Source organism: Bos indicus x Bos taurus, chromosome 4 (genome assembly GCF_003369695.1).
Source record: "Bos indicus x Bos taurus breed Angus x Brahman F1 hybrid chromosome 4, Bos_hybrid_MaternalHap_v2.0, whole genome shotgun sequence".
In the NCBI taxonomy this organism is placed as follows: Eukaryota; Metazoa; Chordata; class Mammalia; order Artiodactyla; family Bovidae; genus Bos; species Bos indicus x Bos taurus.
Genome location: NC_040079.1, coordinates 17,027,595 through 17,049,120, shown reverse-complemented (window position 1 = coordinate 17,049,120; position 21,526 = coordinate 17,027,595). Strand labels below are relative to the sequence as shown.

The 21,526-nt window shown below is 37.5% G+C and overlaps 1 protein-coding gene across 2 annotated transcripts in view; it reads left to right on the top strand.

Annotated features, from left to right (window-relative positions):
• Positions 1-21,526, top strand: part of TTC26 (tetratricopeptide repeat domain 26) — a 42,058-nt gene that overhangs the window by 10,014 nt on the left and 10,518 nt on the right. Inside the window, exons 7-14 of one of the 2 annotated variants that reach the window (XM_027538874.1) lie at positions 558-729; positions 10,992-11,066; positions 15,438-15,540; positions 16,837-16,892; positions 18,146-18,199; positions 19,263-19,326; positions 20,771-20,859; positions 21,028-21,111. In XM_027538874.1, the coding sequence (XP_027394675.1) occupies positions 558-729; positions 10,992-11,066; positions 15,438-15,540; positions 16,837-16,892; positions 18,146-18,199; positions 19,263-19,326; positions 20,771-20,859; positions 21,028-21,111 (697 nt within the window). The remainder of the gene's footprint in view (positions 1-557; positions 730-10,991; positions 11,067-15,437; positions 15,541-16,836; positions 16,893-18,145; positions 18,200-19,262; positions 19,327-20,770; positions 20,860-21,027; positions 21,112-21,526) is intronic. The other variant, XM_027538875.1, reaches the window with a different exon arrangement.

The window sequence follows — 21,526 nt, the reverse complement described above, 5'->3', positions numbered from 1 at the left end:
TAGATGTATCAATTTCAGTGTTGTAGTTACATTGAAGGTAATTTGCTGACAAAATTAGAAACAAACTGTTCTAAAGAACTGGCATTCCAACTTTATCACTGACTACTTGGTCTCTCTTCTGTATCCCAAAGTATCTCGTCCATCTCCCTTCTCCCTCCTTTTGCATTACTGTCATAGTCTCCCACCTGTTCCCATTCTCAGTCATCAAACCTACTTGCCTTGTCTGTCCATCTTCTGTACGGTGTCAGCTTATTTGCATTTATACTTCATTACTGATTATATTAGTTTTGTTGGTTTTTTTCCTAACATGAACAGCTAGTAGTTGAACTTTTCCCTTTCTCCTCTAGTTGTCACTTTTTACTCTACTTATATCAAAACACTCAAATATTATAACACAAAAAGAAAAAGACTACACTGATCATACTGCCTTTTTCTTTAAAAAAAGAAATGTCCTCTTTGCCTTACTGTCCAGTTGAGCCATTAAAAATGTCTGTAGTTTGACAACATTTTTGTGAAGTAGACTTAAATTGTTAATCCTTAATTTTTTCATCTAATAGGGAATACCTTGCCCTCAATGTTTATGTGGCCCTGTGTTACTACAAGCTGGATTACTATGACGTGTCTCAAGAAGTTCTGGCTGTTTATCTTCAGCAAATTCCCGATAGCACCATCGCACTCAATCTTAAGGCCTGTAATCACTTTCGCCTTTACAACGGCAAAGCCGCTGAGGTAGTGATGAAATTTGTTCTTAATTCACTTAATTCCAGTTTGAATTACCCTGTACTTCCCAGGTTATTCATAAAACTAGTATCTGTTACTCTTGATTAATATCCCTTTGTTATTGCCAGTGTGATTCTATAAGAACCCAACTGTATAAATATTTATATTTACCAGATATTCTAAAAAAGAATGTTGACTTCTGAATTCTCTGTGTGCATCTGATATGCTGTAGATGATCTTTATCTGTGTCTTACATTACCTTAAACATGTTAAAAACCAAATACTTCTGCTTCTTTCTCTGAAATATGTTTGTGGCTCAGAGTCATCAACATGTAATCAGAAGGCTGGAGTGTCCCTCGCTCTCTCCTCCTTCATCCGCACTCTAATTTTCTCCCCGTTCCTGTCATTTCGGTTCTAGATACCTCTTTTCCCTGTGCCGTCTCCTTTGCCACTGCTCTAGTTCCGGCACTCCTTACCTCTTGTTTCAACTCCTTAAATAATTTCCCTGCCTCTCGTCTTTGTTCTCTTCAGTCCAGTCATTGAGTTTGTTTCACACACCCATATCCTCCCTCTGCCATGGCTTTGTACACTGCTTTCTGTTTCCTGGAGTGCCTTTCTCTGCTCAGTGATACTGCAGTATCTCCTTTAAGGTTGCCAAGAAGCAATAGTGGGAGGCATTTTATAAGTAGTTAGAAAGTGGTTAACTTTTGGCCCTGTGCAGAATACTTTGTATCCATTATTTAAAAGTAGTTAGAAAGTTAACTTATAGGCCCTGTGCAGAATACTTTGTATCCATTATTTAAAAGTAGTTAGAAAGTTAACTTATAGGCCCTGTGCAGAGTACTTTGTATCCATTATTTAGTTTCCCTGACAATCCTGTGGATAAATTCTGTTTAAACAGCTCTCTATTTTTTTCTTTTTTTAATTTTTTCCCTTGTTGTTATAGCTCTTGTTTTATTTGAAACTCAGAATATACAGGAGTCCATACATTATGATCTCATTTTATTAAACTACACACAAACACATGCATACACACATATATACATAAACATAGATATAAATAGATCTATAAATAGATATATAGATAGCATGTTCTATACTATATCTATACAGATTCAGGTATATATATTTGAATATACTTTATGTACAGATATGCTTAGGTTAACCCTACGAGGGGGTCCATGAGTACAAATTACTTCCTTGGCCATTACTTTAGTTGATGTCAGAAGCCACCAAAATTTAAATTCAAAATTTCTTTATGTGTCAATACCCTGCCCAAAAGGTAGTGTATGTGGCATCGTATCAGCCTAGAGTAGGGGAAGGAATGATTGTGCTCAGTCGTGTCTGACTCTTTAGTGACCCCATGGACTGTAGCCCGCCAGACTCCTCTATCGATGGGATTTTCCAGGCAAGAGTATTGGAGTGAGTTGCCATTTCCTCCTCCAGGGGGGTCTTCCCAACCCAGGGATCAAACCTGCATCTACTGCGCCTCCTTCATTAGCAGATGGATTCTTTACCACTGCACCACCTGGGAAGTCCAGAATAGGTGGAGGAAGGGAGAAATTGAAACTGGAAAATTAACTACTATATCAAAGCAAAATTTATTGTGTAATAGTAGGAAGCACTATTAATACACTTTACACTAACAGCAGATTGAGTTGGTGAGTGAAACAGCATTTATCAGCTGGTGGATAGAGAACACATATCCTTAACATTTGCTCAGGTTCACTTTTCATGGCTTGTGTTGATAAAGGTGCTCACTTGAGGCAAAAGAAATGCCCACAGTTAAACTGCTTAGTATGCAATGGAACGGTTGCTTTATGTATGAAATAAAATACATTCTTGGATATCCTCATTTCAGCTAAAGTCCCTGCCTAATTGACTAGTTCCCAGCATCAGCAGTTTAATAGTAAACTGGATTTGCAATTTGATCTTTAATTAGAGTTTTGGTTAAAATAAATAAAAGAAGTATATTTTTGTCTTTCTATATTAAGTCCGTCTTGGGGGCTTTGCCAATTTTGGCATAAGGTCCAACCTATTAAATGCTTATATTTTGTCTGCACATGTTCTTTCCATAGTCTGGAATGGGTGACTTGGCTAACCAATATGTTCTAGATCTAATGCTATCCAACTCAGGACAGCAAATTGTACTTCTTGTTCACTAAAAGCATGCTTTTTCATTTGAAATTGTGTCTGTGCAGATTACATATTGATTGTATAATGTTCTCCAGCAGTAGATAACTGTAACAAATGTACCCTAAGGAGCTTTCTTTCTTTCTTTTTTTTTTTTTTGACAGCAATAGGATATAGTTTGTTTTTACTTACGATAGTTTTATTAAACCTTCTAAAAAGCAAGCATTCCTCTAGAATCTTTTATAATGGGCTCTATATTGTATAATTCATTCTCTTCTCAAACACCAAAGCATTCTGCTCTTCTATAGTAAGCATGAAATATTATGTAATGATTCATTCAATTCTTAAAGTCCTTTGAATAACTCACTCAAAGTTATACAACTAACAAGTGAGAAATTCAGATCTCTAAAGCCCATAGATGGCTGGTTCATGTTGATGTTTGACAGAAAACAACAAAATTCTATAAACCAATTATCCTTCAACTAAAAAATAAATTAAAAAAAAGAAACAAAACAAAAAATAAAGCCCATAGACTTAACCACTAAAATTTAATGCAAATTTAGGTGTGCATTCTTCTTCTCTGCTCTAAACTTATATATATATAACATATATATGTATACACACATACACATGTAATAATACAGCTACCAAATAACAAGAATGATTTTTATATATATATATCAAACAATATGGTTATTATATCTTACCAACAGATAATTGGTAATAATATGGCTATTATATATGATTCTATATCTATATATAAAATCATGCTTACTGTTTGATAGTTGCCTAATTACCTTTTTTTTCTGAACAAGTTTTATTATTCACAGAGAGGAAGGAGCTCTGTCCTTGGCTGCGACTCTCCTCGTGACTACCAGGACATTACTCAGCTCCTCTCCCTTCTTCTTGGCATGGATGTGTGTCCCCACCCTTTTCTTGATGAACTTGAGGCTCTGTTCTCAGAGACCTTGAGCAGCTCCACGGCTTGCCACTCCTAAAGGGTGAAGCTGCAGACCTCTCAGATCATGAGGCTTGTTCTTGGTGAGGTGCCCACAGGAACAGTGGCTATAGCTCTGTTGGCTCACGTTCTTATTCATCCTGTAGGCCTTGCTGATGCCCGCGGTCATGGGGTAGCACAGAGCCGTGGCACTGAGCTGCATGGGGGCCCTTAGGGTCCAGATGGTGGTGAGTCCTACTGGAGCAAGGCCTCATGAACCTGCTTTAATTATCTTTCATCTAGATAAGCTTATTGAGGGTTGAGCCTTGTGACATTTATATCCCAAGACCTGGCACAATGTATATACAAAGTTGATGCCAATGAAGTAATGGTTGAATGAGAAATTTAAAATATGACTAACAGATTAAGGGCGAGTCATGTTTAAAAACAGGAGGACGTTCAAAACAGGTCAATAAAGATGAAGATTAAGAAAAGGCCATTGGATTTCATAACTGGTATTTCCTATGCTGATTAGGGTATCATTATTATTGAGTGTTGAAGCTAGATGTCAAGGAGATAAGGAGTGAATGAGTAACCTCTTGGACTGAGAAATGTCCTGAGGGATATGGCAAAAGAAAGACAAGTAGATGATGAAGAAACAGAAGCAGTGAGTATAGGATGCTTGTGAAAGGAAGGAATAGTTTCAGAGGATAAAGAAATTTTATCCAAATTCCAATCTTAGGTTACTAGCTATGTGGTTCAGTACAAAGTATGCAAAATAACAGTACTGAATTATTGTAGGTTTTTAGTAGATAGTGAACTGAGCAATTATCAAAGATTTTATAGGCTGAAACACAGTCAGATTTATCTTTTTATGTTTAGTGCTTTTCGTATTTTGTTTAAAAAAATATTTCCTAGCCCAAATGTTGTTCTCTGATATTCTAAAAGCCTATTGTTTTGCCTTTTACAAATCCAAATTATCTGTAATTATATCTACAAGGTTTTGTTTCTCAATTAATGACAAAGATTGACAAGTTAGATTGAAAAGACAAAACCCTAATACATGTTTTAAGTATTATTGTTGCTGTTGTTGAGTCATTAAGTCCTATCTGACTCTTTGGGACTCCATGAATTGCAGTACTCCAGGCTTCTCTGTTTATCACCAACTCCTGGAGCTTGCTCCAACTCCTGTCCATGAGTCATTGATGCCATCCAACCATCTCATCTCTGTTGCCCCCTTCTCCTCTTGTTCTCAGACTTTTCCAGCATCAGGGTCTTTTCCAAAGAGTCAGCTCTTCACATTGGCTGGCCAAAGAATTTGAGCTTCCGCATCAGTCCTTAATGAATATTCATGGTTAATTTCCTTTAGGATTGACTGGTTTGATCTCCTTGCTGTCCAAGTGCTCTCAAGATTCATCTCCTGCTCCACAGTTCAAAAGCATCAATTTTTCGATGCTCAGCCTTCTTTACGGTCCAACTCTCACATCTGTATATGACTATTGGAAAAACCATAGCTTTGACTATGCAAACCTTTATCGGCAAAGTGATATTTCTGCTTTTTAATACTCCGTTTAGGTTTGTCATAGCTTTTCTTCCAAGGAGCAAGCATCTTTTAATTTGGTGGCTGCAGTCACCGTCCACAGTGATTTTGGAGCCCAAGAAAATAAAATCTGTCACTGTTTCCACTTTTCCCCATCTATCTGCCATGAAATGATGGGACCAGATACCATATCTTCATTTTTTGAATGCTGAATTTTAAGCCAGCTTTTTCACCTTCCTCTTTCACCTTCATCAAGAGGCTCTGTAGTTCCCCTTTGCTTTCTGCTATTAAAGTGATATCATCTGCATATCTGAGGTTATTGCTACTTCTCCTGGCAATCTTGATTCCAGCTTATGCTTCATCTAGCCCAGCATTTCACATGATGTACTCTGCGTATAAGTTAAATAAGCAGGGTGGCAATATACAGCCTTGACATACTCCTTTCCCAATTTTGAACTAGTCCATTGTTCCATGTCCAGTTGTAACTGTTGCTTCTTGTCCTGCATACAGGTTTCTCAGGAGGCAGGTTAAGGTGGTCTGATATTCCCATCTCTTTAAGAATTTTACATAGTTTGTTGTGATACACACAGCCAAAGGCTTTAGCAATGAAGCAGAAGTAGATTTTTTTTGGAATTCTCTTGCTTTTTTCTATGATCAAGTGTATATTGGCAATTTGATCTCTGGTTCCTCTGCCTTTTCTAAATCCAGCTTGAACATATGGAAGTTCTCAGTTCATCTGCTGCTGAAGCCTAGCTTGAAGGATTGTGAGCATAGTCTTGCTAGCATGTGAAATGAGTGCAATGGTATGGTAATTCGAACATTCTTCGGCATTGCCTTTCTTTGGGATTGGAATGAAAACTGACCTTTTCCAGTCCTGTGGCCACTACTGAGTTTTCCAAATTTACTACCACACTGAGTGCAACACTTTAACAGCATCTTCTTTTAGGATCTGAAATAGCTCAGCTGGAATTCCATCACCTCCACTAGCTTTGTTCATCGTAATGCTTCCTTAGGCCCACTTAACTTTGCACTCCAAGATGTCTGGCTCTAGGTGAATGAGTACACCATTGTAGTTATCTGGGTCATTAAGACCTTTCTTGTTCAGTTCTTCTATGTGTTCTTGCCACGTCCTCTTAATTCCTTCTACTTCTGTGATTCCTTGCCATTTCTGTCCTTTATTGTGCCCATCTTTGCATGAAATGCTCCCCTGTTATCTCCAGTTTGTTTGAAGAGATCTCTAGTCTTTTTCATTCTGTTGTTTTCCTCTTTATTCACTAAAGAAGGCTTTCTTATCTCTTCTTGCTATTTTCTGGAGGTCTGCATTCAGTTGGGTATATCTTTCCCTTTCTCCGTTGCCTTTTGCTTGTCTTCTTTTCTCAGGTATTTGTAAAGTCTCCTCAGACAACCACTTTGCCTTCTTGCGTCTCTTCTTCTTTGAGATGGTTTTGGTCACTGCCTCCTGTACAATGTATAAGCCTCCATCCATTGTTCTTCAGACACTGTCTACCAGATCTAATCCCTTGAACCCAGTTGTCATCTCCACTGTATAATCATAAGGGATTTTCATTTTAAATATAGGACACAGAAAATTTGAATGTGAAAGCATGTATATCATGAGGAATATTTCTTACATGATTTCTATCATGTTTTTGTACTTTTTTTTTTTAACTTTTATTTTATTTTTAAACTTTACAATATTGTATTAGTTTTGCCAAACATCCAAACGAATCCGCCACAGGTATACCCGTGTTCCCCATCCTGAACCCTCCTCCCTCCTCCCTCCCCTACCCTCCCTCTGGGTCGTCCCAGTGCACCAGCCCCAAGCATCGAGTACCGTGCATCGAACCTGGACTGGCGACTCGTTTCATACATGATATTATACATGTTTCAATGCTATTCTCCCAAATCTCCCCACCCTCTCCCTCTCCCACAGAGTCCATAAGACTGATCTATACATCGGTGTCTCTTTTGCTGTATCGTACACAGGGTTATTGTTACCATCTTTCTAAATTCCATATATATGTGTTAGTATACTGTATTGGTGTTTTTCTTTCTGGCTTACTTCACTCTGTATAATAGGTTCCAGTTTTATCCATCTCATTAGAACTGATTCAAATGTATTCTTTTTAATGGCTGAGTAATACTCCATTGTGTATATGTACCACAGCTTTCTTATCCATTCATCTGCTGATGGACATCTAGGTTGCTTCCATGTCCTGGCTATTATAAACAGTGCTGTGATGAACATTGGGGTACATGTGTCTCTTTCCCTTCTTGTTTCCTCAGTGTGTATGCCCAGCAGTGGGATTGCTGGATCATAAGGCAGTTCTATTTCCAGTTTTTTAAGGAATCTCCACACTGTTCTCCATAGTGGCTGTACTAGTTTGCATTCCCACCAACAGTGTAAGAGGGTTCCCTTTTCTCCACACCCTCTCCAGCATTCATTGCTTGTAGACTTTTGGATCGCAGCCATTCTGACTGGCGTGAAATGGTACCTCATAGTGGTTTTGATTTGCATTTCTCTGATAATGAGTGATGTTGAGCATCTTTTCATGTGTTTGTTAGCCCTCTGTATGTCTTCTTTGGAGAAATGTATGTTTAGTTCTTTGGCCCATTTTTTGATTGGGTCATTTATTTTTCTGGAGTTGAGCTGTAGGAGTTGCTTGTATATTTTTGACATTTTAACTCTAAAATAAGATGACCTACGTCTTCTATTTATACCTCAATGTTTTAACAGCTTTATTGAGGTATAACTAACGTACCATGGAGTCACCCTTTTGAAATATACAATTCTGTGGGGTTTAGTGTATTCACCACTGAGTTTAATCTTCACCACAGTCAATTTTACTCACTTATTTATTTATTTTTAAACACTTCCCCCCCGCCCCCTATTTTTGACTACACCATGCAGCTTGCAGGATCTAACTTCCCTAACCAGGGATTGATCCCACACCCTTGGCAGTGAAAGTGCTGAGTCCTAACCACTGGACTGCCAGGGAATTCCCACCACAGTCAATTCTAAAGCATTTCCATTACTTCACAGAGAAACTCCATAATCTATAGCTATCAACTGCCATCCCGCCAACCCCAAACAGCTACTAATCCACTTTCTGTTTCTATAGATTTGTGTGTTTTGGATATTTCCTCTAAAAAGGAGTCATATTTTAATAATATATCATCTTCTATGATTGGCCTGTTTTACTTTAGCTTAATGTCTATGAAGTTCATCTTGTTATAACATGTTTCAGTACTTCATTCATTTTTATCACCAAATAATATTCCATTGTATGGATATACCGCATTGTATTTTTCCAATTGTCAGAGATGGATATTTCGATTGTTTCCACATGCTTCCTATTATGATAATGCTGCTGTAAACAGGTATATACATGTTTTGGGGCACGTTTTGTATAAGTTTCATTTATCTTGGGCATATACCTAGAAATGGAAATCCTGGGTCATATAGTAGCTATATTTAATTGAGGAACTTTCAGACTATTTTCCAAAGTGGCTGCACCAGTTTCCACTCCCACTAGCAATGTGTGTAAGAGTTTCGAGTTTCAATGTTTCTACATCCTTACCAACAGTTGTTATTATCTGTCTTTTTTATTCTAGCCATCCCCGGGGATGTGGAGTGGAATCTCACTGTAATCTTGATTTGTATTTTCCTGACAGCTGGAATGATGTTGAGCATCTTTTCATGTGCAGTGAGCACTGCTTTGAATTTTGTGCCCTGTGCATCTCACTTGCCTCACCTTTCATCCTGGCTAGCCAAAGATCAAAGCTAGCCTCATAATACTAAAAGATTTTGTCTTTTCACTTTCATTCACTTTTGAGTGTGCAATGAAGTTTTCCAGGGACAGCATGATTTCAAAATAGATTGATTACAGGCACAGATATGCCAATCAAGCTGTCATCTGTTAAGGCAGACATTGAAGAGACTTGCAAAAATAGATAACAGTACCATTCTTGTCACTAAATTTATGTATTGGTAAATACAGTTTTTTTTTTTAATGAAAAATACATTATTTGTGTTAATGTGTAGTAAGTTTATTAGTACTTTTGATTAATTGAATACTTTAAATTTCTGTTTTAATTTCTAATACAATATATATGAATGGCTGTAACTCACATAAACAAAAACTCTTTGGGATCCTTAGTAATTTTTAAGGTTTAAAAAAGATCTTGAGATCAAAAAGCTTGAAAACTGCTGAACTAGCCTAATATTACCCAAGACTTTGGAATTCCTGCTGTAGACAAGAGGAGATTAGTAAAAGGTTGCTAAATAGGTGTGCATTCCCATATGATATCAGGTAGAACAAGTTTGTAGTGCTTAGTGAGAACAGTCAAGAATTTAATTATTTTATCCAGAAAATCTTAGGTATCCACGATGGAGGTAGAAAAAGAAGGTGAGAATTAGTCAAAATTATAGACTGGCAAGAGGGAATAGCAGAAAGCTGAGGGAGTGGATAAATAAGCCTCAGACATTACTAAAGACACTGTAGAAATGGCTGACCATTTGTTCTAGGGGAAGTTAAAGAAACAGGATAAAACAAAAGAGATCTGATAGTTTTGATAAATAGTAACATAGAGGGGAGAAGGTACATTAATTGCATCATGTAAATAAAGGCCAATTCAGCAGGAAGAAAGTATAGGAAAATTCAGGACACAGGTGGAATGGTCAGATTGAAGAATCAACCTTAGTGGACTTCCCTGGTGTTACAGTGGTTGAAAATCCAACTGCTAATGTAGGAGACACAAGTTCAATCCCTGGTCCAGAAAGATTCTGCCTGCCATTGAGCAACTAAAGCCTGTGTGCCATACCTACTGAGCCTGAGCTCTAGAGCCCTTGACCACAACTACTGAACTACTGAGCCCAAGCCTTGCAACTACTGAAGCCCAAGTGCCTCAACCCCGTGCTCTGCAAGAGAAGCCTATACACTTCAGTGAAGAGTAGCCCCCTCTCACCACAACTACAGAAAGCCCACGTGCAGCAGTAAAGACCTAGGGCAGTAAAAAATAATAAGTAATAAATAAATAAGTTAATTAATTTAAAATGTTAAATAAAGAAAAATAACCAACCTTAGTTGTTAAAAGTTGATCACCCAAAAGGAAAGACTAACTGTGCTGCTGCTAAGTCGCTTCAGTTGTGTCCGACTCTGTGCGACCCCATAGATGGAAGCCCACAAGGCTCCCCCGTCCCTGGGATTCTCCAGGCAAGAACACTGGAGTGGGTTGCCATTTCCTTCTCCAATGCATGAAAGTGAAAAGTGAAAGGGAAGACGCTCAGTCGTGTCTGACTCGTAGCGACCCCATGGACTACAGCCTACCAGGCTCCTCCATCCATGGGATTTTCCAGGCAAGAGTACTGGAGTGGGGTGCCATTGCCTTCTCCGAAGACTAACTCTAGGAGTCTTCAGACTTGGGTTCACCAGTTTCAGACTTGCTGCGTAGAGGTTCAGTTGTTTAACGTTTATAAGCCTCAAGGTTCTCATCTGTAAAATAAGGAGAATAATAATTACATTATTTCTCAGAGCCCTGCAGAACAAAGGAAGCAGCATGTTAAATTCTTCGTAAGCTATAAAACTTTGTAATTCTTACAGGTGATGTAAGAACTATACACTTGTCATTTTCATAAGCCTTTCCTTTTTTTAATTTCAGGCAGAACTCAAAAGCTTGATGGACAACGCTTCTTCTTCCTTTGAATTTGCTAAAGAGCTCATCAGGCACAATCTGGTGAATAAGAGTTTCTAGTCTTGATGATTTGAGGCCTACCCTATTTTGGGTACATTACAGTGGTTGGGAAGATGAATGAAGGGAGATATCTCGACAAGTATTTCTCTACTCCAAGTGAACTCTTTCTTCTTGTGGAGGAGAGAGAATGAGTTTAAGATACCAGGTTCTTTCCTTACTGGGAAGGCAGTAACACATACTTAACATTTAGAAAGAAGTGTGAGGCAGTGAGATCCAAGTGTTCATGTTGTTGGCAAAGACAAAGGAACATATCCTTTACTTTCTGATGAAAGTGAAAATCCTTTACTTTCTGATGAAAGTAAAACTTGAGTTGGTCTTTGAAGAATGACTTGGATTTAAAGGGTTCATTTGTGGCAAGGACATGGATGAATGAATGAAGACGACATATGTGAGTAGACTGAATTTACTGGGACAGAAAATTTGCACGGGGATAGTTGCTAAAAAAAAAAAAGATTCAGATGAAGTTTCAAGTTGGATTCAATTGACTCAGCAGTAAAGTGGGTGCAGAGCAGCTGTATTCAACTCAGACACCTGGGGACACTGAGCAAATTACTCAGTATTGTTGAGTTTCAGATTCCTCGTGTGAATATGGCAGTAGTAATAACTACACCTTTTCCTTCTGATTTCTCTGCACCTTCATTAGCACTAAGTCTCCCAGTACCAATGCTGAAAACCGTAGCTGGTTTAGACTCTCTCTTCCCCTTTATTTCTGATACTCAGCCGCTTAATCCTATTAATTCTTCTATTTATTCCATTCCTCCTCTAACTCAGGCCTCCATCACAGGGTTTTCTGAGGTTATTTTGCATTATGAGCTTCTGCCTCTAACCTTTTCACTTCTAATTTAGTCTATAAATTAAAGCCAGATTGATTTTTGTGGAGAATATGATGTTAGAGAGAGTAGTCTGGAAATTAAACTTGGAAAGAGATGAAGACTGGAAGATTAAGAGATTAAGATTTAGGAGTTTTCATAAGAGTAGGGATAGCTGAAGAAAAGGTTAAAAAAAGAGAAATACGGTTCCAAGAGTGTGTTTGTATTTAAGGGGCTGAAAGAGGAGAATAAGAAAATAAAAAAAGGCAGGCAAGAGAAAACACCTACATAATGTACAACCCCTTCTGCAGCACAGGTTTGAAATGCATGGGTCCACTCATACACAGATTTTTCTCAGTCGTAAATATTATACCATCTGAGGTGGGTTGAATCCTCGTATACGGAGGAACCCTGCATGTGGGTGGCTGACTGTAAATCACATTTGAATTTTCAACTGTGTGGAGAGTCAGTGCCCTTAAACAATCTCCATCACCATTGTTCAATGGTCAACAGTCATTTTATAAAATTTTTCTAATTTTTATATAATTTTTAAAGGTTATACTCCATTTACAGTTATTACAAAATATCAGCTATGTGCTCTGTGTTGTACAAATACATCTTTATTCCTATCTTACACCCAATAGTCTGTACTTCCCCCAGCCCCCACATACTGCCCTCCCCACTGGTAACCACTAGTTTGTTCTCTATATCTGTGAGTCTGTCTGCTTCTTTTCTGCTCTGTTCACAGATGTGTTGCATCTTTTTTAGATTCCACATATAAGTGACATCAAGCAGTATTTGTCTCTCTGTCCGACTTACTTCACTTAGCATAATGCCCTCCAGGTCCATCATGTTGCAAATGGCAAAATTTCATTATTTTTTATGGCTGAGCAATATTCCATTGTATATACAGACCACATCTTCTTCGTCCATTCATCTCATCTGTTGATGGACACGTAGGTTGCTTCTGACTGTAATGTCATTGTGTTGTGCTGTGCTTAGTCGCTCAGTCATGTCCGACTCTTTGTGACCCCATGGACTGTAGCCTGCCAGGCTTCTCTGTCCATGAGGCTTCTCCAGGCAAGAATACTGGACTGAGTTGCCATGCCTTCCTCCAGGGGATCTTCCCAATCCAGGGATTGAACCCAGGTCTCCTGCATTGTAGTGGATTCTTTACTGTCTGAGCCACCAGAGAAGCCATCATGGAAGTTGTAATGTCATTATAACTACACATTTTAATCACCCAGGGGATTTTTAAAAATATTAATGTGTGAGATTTTTATCGAATGGTTGGGCTAAGGTTCAACTATCAATACTTTTCTTAAAAGTTTTCCAAGTGGATATAATATACAGCCAGAGTAAAGAACCTTTATATATACATATAACTGGAAGGTGCATATTAGCTAGTGATGGGAGTTATACTTGGAGGGTGGGATTAAAAAGAAAAGTGAGAGAATGGTAATTTTCCTTTTGCCTGTTGTAATACTATATGTAAGTTTTTTCTAGTAAATACAGATTAATTTTATAGTTTAAGACAAAACCTGAAAAAAATATTAAGCAGTATAAATTGTTACTGACATCAGCTTTTGCAGTCAGACCTGATGTCAAAATCAAGTACACGAGATACTAGCTTTGTAACTTTGGGTAAGTCACTAAACACTGATGAGTCTCTGTGTTCTCTATGTAGAATAGAGGAAATCACAGCACCTACCTCATTTCCTTGTGAAGATGAAAGGAGGTAATATATGTAAGGTGCCTCAGGCAGCATACAGCATACAGTCAGCATTTAGTGACTAGTGCTTTTATTGTCATGCTATGGCCACCGGTGTCAAAACTGCAGATATGTCATGGAGCAACAAGAGAGGAAAGTCTATTGAATTTGGTCAAAGGGGTTGATATTTGTGACTTGTAGAATGGGTTTATTAGTGTGCAGAGAGCAGCAGCAAGTTTTCTGGGAGGTTAAGGAGAGGAAGAGAAGAAGTTGAAACAGCAAGCCACTTACTTTTCAAGTGTGGCATTGAAAAAAGGAGAAAAAGTACGATGCTGTTCAGAGGGAACAGTGACACCAAGTGAAGTGAAGATTTTTCAAGAGAGTAGAAACCTTTGTGCATATTTAAAGTTGAGAAGTGGGACCAGGATTAATGAAATAGAATATTAATGCAGAAACAAAATCCAAATGGAGTTAAAATCATGACATCAAAGAAGACAATTGTAGGAATTAATCTTGGCAAGGGAAGGGAGCATCTTAGACAAAGAGAACCAAAAAAAAAAAAAAAATGACCAGATGGATATTTTGATATAGAAAGAAGAGATTAGGTAGTTTATGCCTGATTGCCTTGATTTCTGTATATTTGTGATATAATTTACTATGTGTCAGATACTGTGCTAGGCTGTGGGTACAAAACAGCATGTAAACAGTCCTTTCATGGATGGTGTTTTTGTTTTAGCTGTCCTCTGTAGCTTTTATTATTATATGACAACATACTTAAGTTTGCTCTTTGAAGGTCTCTCCTCATTTGAGTATACAGACAGGACTATATAGTACAATATCGGAGAAGGCAATGGCACCCCACTCCAGTACTTTTGCCTAGAAAATCCCATGGATGGATGAGCCTGGTAGGCTGCAGTCCATGGGGTCGCTAAGAGTCAGACCTGACTGAGCGACTTCACTTTGACTTTTCACTTTCATGCATTGGAGAAGGAAATGGCAACCCACTCCAGTGTTCTTGCCTGGAGAATCCCAGGGACGGGGGAGCCTCGTGGGCTGCCGTCTCTGGGGTCTCACAGAGTCGGACACGACTGAAGCGACTTAGCAGCAGCATATAGTATAGCATAACTATACTATAAGTCATAGACAGGAGAAGGACTTTTTCCTGGTGTAGCCCTGGTATTACAATACCAGGCATATAGTAGGTGTTAATGAATATTTACTAATATTTTAATAAAACAAAATATAACGTATGATATGCCATGCATGTAGCCCACTTTAACTTATTTCATCCTTATGATAACTCTGAACATTACTAATGCCATTACTAATTAGGTGGACATTACTAATGCCATTTAGAGATGAGGAAATAATCTCAGAAGGATTTCATAAATTCCTTCATGGAGTTTTTAATGTAGAATATCTGTCTAGAAAGAAGTTTCATTAATTATTGGGTACTTTAAGAGTTTCGTATAGTTCTTATGAGGCAAAAAGGAAATATATGCAATAGGGCCATGCCCTTATTCTATTTCTTACATTTAGGATGACTTTTTTTTTTCCTGGCTGTGAAGCACATGGGACTTAGCACCCCAAACAAGGATCAAATCCATAGCCCCTACATTTGAAGCACAGAGTCTTAACCACTGGACTGCCAGAGAAGTCCCTAGGATGCCTTTTTTTTTTTTTTTTAATGAGGTCAAGGTCATGTGTGTATAGAAAAAGCTTCAAAAATATATTCCTCCCTTCAAAGAGTAACTGTTGTGTCAGGTCCGTGTGTATTTCCACCAGTAAACGTACTCATATTTGCTGCCATAATAATGGCTTTTCTGTCTTTAGGTAGTCTTCCGAGGAGGAGAAGGGGCTTTGCAAGTTTTGCCTCCCCTGGTTGATGTCATTCCTGAAGCTAGGCTAAACTTAGTGATTTACTATCTTCGTCAAGGTAAGAGAAATATGTCTTGATCTTGCCTATGTAAGATATTTTAGAACATTTACTCTCCAACTGAACTACTTGTTTAACCTTTAAAATCACTTCATAATACCCAAAAATATATTTGCAGCAGGTTCTCAGGACAGAGCAAACTTATTGATATTTATCTGTTGTGCCTTTTCTCTTCATCTCCTCTTTCCTCTTCTGTTGCTTCCAATCTCTCGCCCATTCTGGTTTTTTCTTTCCCTCTTATTTTTCTGCCCTTTGTCCTCTATTCATTTTATTTCAGGTTTTCTGTTGTTTTTCCTTTCCCTCCCTCATTTCTTCTTTGTTGTGTGTTCCTCTGTGTGTAAAGTCCATCTGCTGTTCCTTGGGTCTTTTCTTCCCCATCATTAACTTTTTTATTTGCTCTAATTATCTGTCTTTCTGTTTCTTTGTACCCCCAGCTCCTGCAAAATATGAAGATGCAAAATGAGCATGGTATTTGTTGCCCTGAGTAAGGATAAATTGTAGGCACAGGCCCAAGCAGCGTGTTGTCTCACAGTTGTGAACGCGGGGTGGGAGCTCCCACGCAGAGGCGCTGGCACTCAGTCATGGGCCTCAGACTAAGTGTGGGCCTTTTAAGGTGCACGGTAGGAACCAACCAGGCAACATATTCCTCACTGAGGGAAATGTGAAGTGTTTATTAACAGGAGACCGTGAACTTGCAAATAGTTCTCTAATTTGGTACATCAGCGCAAAGAAATAAGCTTTTGGACAAGAATTAAAGAAACACCTTATATATTTTATAAACTAATTTTTATTCTAGGAACTTTCAAACACAAACAAAACAAGTTAATAGTATGAACACCCAAATAATAACCCCAGATACAATAGTTTTGTAGATATTGCCAGTCTTTCTTAATTTATCCTCCTTCTTCCAGTTTTGTTATGAAATATTTTAAAGCGAATCCCAGCCTTCGTGTCATTTTACTCCTATGTACTTTATGTGTATATATATATATATATATATATACACACATACACACACACACATATAAAATGGATGTTTTTCTTATATAATTACAATGCCATAAGCATATACTTCCCTGTTCCTTATTTTTAGCTTGAACCCTTAAGTGCTTCGTGGCTTAATACAGGTTTCCTACAGATATTTGGTTATCTACTACTAAGCATTGAACTTCATGGAGAGTTAAGAGACAAGAAAAGCAAATCATACTTCTCATGAATATTTGAAGGACCTTATCATTTGGGGCAACTGTTTGCTAGGATACAGATTAATATGGCTACATATTTCTTATATTTCAGATGATGTACAGGAAGCTTATAACTTAATTAAGGATCTGGAACCTACTACTCCTCAGGTAATTGACAATGTGTTACATTTTTACTAACCAAGTTCTGTTAAAGGTGGAATTTCTGTTGAAAGGTAGTTGGAAGGCATATTAGGGAAGATTCCTGCTTGTAGACTCTCAGGAAAGTTTGTGTATGTTGATCTGGGAATATTACATGAGACTTTTGATATGAGAATCAATATTCTGGGCTTTTTTGAAATTTGTAAACTCCCATAAATATGGTCATTTCCTCAAAAGGGTTGAAGTTTGAAAATACTGAAATCTAGAATTCTGATGAAACTAGACACGGGAACTCAGTCACCAGGATGCCTGTCTGTGCTGTGTCTGTGTCCCCTGCTGCGGGTCCACTCCCTGAAGGCAGGCACTGAGTTCGTATTGTGTCTCCAGTGATACGAACGCTAAGCATGTACTAGGCGTCCCACTCATGGGGTGAAAGGCTGAAAAATATTTCCAGGTCTAAGTTGGTATATTTCTCAAGTGTATTAAAAGCTTCAGCATTTTTTGTTTTATTCTTTTAAAGAGCTGTCTTAAATAAAAATAGTACTCACATAAAAATCAGAATTCCCTGGTGATCCAGTCACTAGGACTCCATACTTCCACTGCAGGGGATACTGGTTTGATCTCTGTTCAGCGAACTAAGATCCTGTGCGGTGCAAAAAAAAAAAAAAAAATTCATAAAGCTAAGGAGAGTATCTGTTAAAGAATAGAACCAAGTCTAAAGGAGATACAGATAAGGCCTCAGGACTCCAAAATGAGAATACCTTACAAATGAGAGTCAGAGGATTATTGTTATTAATTAATTTATTTTTGAAGAAAGGAATCACTAGCAAAGGAAGGTTATTATATCATTGGAAAGGGAAAATTATATATGTGTGTGTATGTGTGTGTGTGTGTGTGTGATATGGTCACAGAAAATGGCAGTGGCTGATAAAGTGTAAAAATTGTTACATAAACATTTTATGGTTAATTTTTCCACTGAATTGAAATAAAAACAAAACTCCTATGCATGTCCACTGAGTTTTTCCCCTTATGATTGAGAATTTACAAATATGATTAATTCTGTTATATAAACACTTTCCTGAGAACCAAATGAAAGTCTCCTAATTCTTTTATTCTTACCAGGGATAGAACAGAGCAAAGTGACTTTGGGTAACTTTTGATAATATATATAAAGCATTGAGTTGATGCAAATGATTTTTTTGAGTGATATCTCTTAGTTTTATGTTCCTTTTAAATTAATTACTGATATTTCACGTTTCCAGGAGTATATCCTCAAAGGAGTGGTCAATGCAGCCCTTGGCCAGGAAATGTGTTCAGTGAGTATAAAACCACTGGTATCTATAGTTCGTAAAGTTACAGTGTGTGGAAAAAATAAAAATGACTTTCAAAGTTCAACTAGTAATAAGCTTACTATAGGCTCCTCTGCAGTTCCTTTTATTTCTCCATATCCACCAATCCAGATTCCATTGTGACAGAGTTCTGTGTTATTTGAAGACAAAAAAAGGGAATTCCCTGGTGGTCCTGTGGTTAGGACTTGGCACGCTCATTGCCAAGGGCCCAGGTTCAATCCCTGGATGGAGAACAAGATCCCGCAAACTAGGTGGCTTGTCCAAAATATAAAGCAGAATAGAATAAAAACCGAAAAAAAAAAATAATAGAAAGCTATAGCCTTAAGAATTACTGCTTTTTAAGGGGAAAAAAAAGCCCAACTGTTGAACAACGTGTTTATCTAATAACAACAGCAAATCATTGCAAAACTTCATTCTTACTTTCACTGACTTTTTTTTTAACCTTGTATACCTCTGAGCTATAATTTTGGCATCTGTAAAATGAGAATAATTGTTTCTTTGGGAAAGTTTTTTATAAATACAAAACGCTGACTAAAATTAAGCTCTTATTCACCTGAATATGGCATAGTAGGTTCTTTTTGGAACGAAATGGGATGTAAATAAATCTTTTTATCTCCAGCTCACTCCAAATTGCCTCAAATAGGCAGTAAATAGCTATTGAATAAATTAATGATTCTACTTAGTAAGTTACTCCTTGTTCTAGCCATAGCTCCTACCACAAGTTCTGATATATGATAAAAGCAATAAATATTTGTTAAATGAATGAATGAGTTCATTTAATAAAGGTACTTTTAAAATAGGATTTGGGAATTGAATTTTTTTTTTCTCTCCTTTTCTATCTGATCCTAATTAAGTTTTAATTCAATTATAGATTATTACTTTTTAATTGGTGATGCTAATAAAAATTAGTACTGCTGATTTGAGAATTTAAAATTTGTTAGATCCTGACAGATATGTTGAAACCATAGAGTGTAATACAAATAATGTATTTTCAGTTTATTCCTCTTATCAGCTCTGCTTGGTTTTTTAGAGGGATCATATGAAAATTGCCCAGCAGTTCTTCCAGTTGGTGGGAGGATCAGCTAGCGAATGTGGTATGTTTGAATCTGTACATGTGAGCACGATTTATCACTGGAGTTGGTCGTATATTGACTGGTGAAGTTTGATTCTGTGTCCAGGGATATATCTGTTAGGTTTCCCATTATAAAGCAGGAACCCAGACATAGGAGAGAATATTAGATTAGCCCGTCTTAGCAGCTCAGCTAAAATGGGATGAGAGGATACATAAACAGAGGAGAATAAGTATATTCTGTAGTTCATAAGAGTTTTAAAATTTTGATTCTGTTTTTTATTTGAAATGTTCACTTTGATTGATTTCTCAAGAGCTCTTTAGGTATAGAGCTTTTGTCATGCTGTAGATATTTTTTCAGAAGGTCATTTGCTTTTAATTTTGCCTATGGTATTTTTCCCATATGAAAACATTTAAATCTTATTTATCTTTTCTATAATGATTTATTACATGGGTATCAAGCTTAGAAAATGCTTTTTTATTCCTGAAGTTATGTAATATTCACCTATATTTTGCCAGTAGTTTCGTGGCTTCATTTTTGTTATTAAACTATTGATCTCATCACTCAAGATTCAGTGCAAGTTTTGAAAAAGGCATCTAAACAGGACTGATAGTTAGCCAGTATAAACCAGTATGGCTGGCTGTACCTGTCTTCAATGGCTGGCATCTATTCTGACAAACAGTGTTCATGCTGAAGTTATTATTAAATATTCTGATCACCCCAGGGATTCATTTTCTTTCAAATGTTTCACCAAAACCATTTATTGCATAATATTTTCTTTCCCCATTTCACTTCATTCTTTAAAACAAAAATTTATTGAGGTGTTAGGGATACAGCAGTAAACAAAACCAGCCAATTCCCCCACCCTTGTGCAGTGTTCAGTCTAGAGAGAACAAACTATAGACATAAGAAATAGATTATTTAGTATATCTGACTGTGATAAGTGTTACAGGAGAAAAAATTGAACAGAGGAAGGAGGATCAGGAGTGACCATGGTGAAGGTAGGGTATTACACAAATCCTCTGCCACTTCAAATAGGAATCTGTTATCAGACAAGTTGGTCAGAATCAGGATCAGATGGTTCCATGGCCAAATATTTCTCCATTTGAGATCAAAAGTGTTAGCTTGTCTTAGGTGAGTAATGATGGATACTAATTCATATTCGTTGAATGTGCAGGTGTTGGAGCTGAATGAGAGAATCAAAGCCCTGGAAAAAAGACCTAGGGAAAACTGTAGCCCGAAGGACACATGCTCATGTGGGACTCTCAGGAGAGATTGCTGGTCATTCTTGAGTACTGTGACTTCCACATGCCGAGGTTCTGTCCAATGAACAGAATCTAATCTCAGAATCTAGAAAGATGTCTTGGAATACATTTCTTATTGCTAAATTATGAAATAACTCAAATTTCAGCTAAAGAGAACTTTTAGTTTCAGGAATACACCTGATTTTTTTCCCATTCCATTTCAGATACAATACCAGGAAGGCAGTGCATGGCTTCCTGTTTCTTCCTGCTTAAGCAATTTGATGATGTCTTGATTTACCTCAACTCATTCAAGGTCAGTGTAGAGTTTTCTAGGTGATTTTGTATACAAAATACTCTAATATGTCACAGATAAGATACTTTTGGAGATGACCCTTTTACTGTGGGAGTAGTAGTGGTAACTGTTGTTTTTATATTTTATATGTTAAAGCTCAATGTGATCTGTTCTTGGGATGTTTTTCAGAGTTACTTCTATAACGATGACATCTTTAACTTTAATTATGCCCAAGCCAAAGCTGCAACTGGCAATACCAGTGAGGGTGAAGAGGTAGGTACCTGCTTTTGAAGACTTTTGAATGATTCTATCTAAAAACATTATCTTTTTCTCACGGAAATACATGTTTAAAGTTAAAGGATTATTGACAGTTCCATTGTTCTTAGGTTACATTAAAAAGTACAATATAAATAAACACATAGGTTATGACCACATTCATGTTTTCCTTTTTGGATAAATTTTATGGGGCTTCCCAGGTTGTGCTGGTGGTAAAGAACCCACCTCTCAGTGCAGGAGACATAAGAGATGCGGGTTTCGATCCCTGGGTGGGGAAGATCCCCTGGAGAAGGAAATGGCAACCCACTCCAGTATTCCTGCCTGGAAAGTCTCGTGGACAGAGGAGCCTGGCGGGCTACAGTCCATATTGAGAGACATACATGTATAACCACATTCATATTTTCCTTTTTTG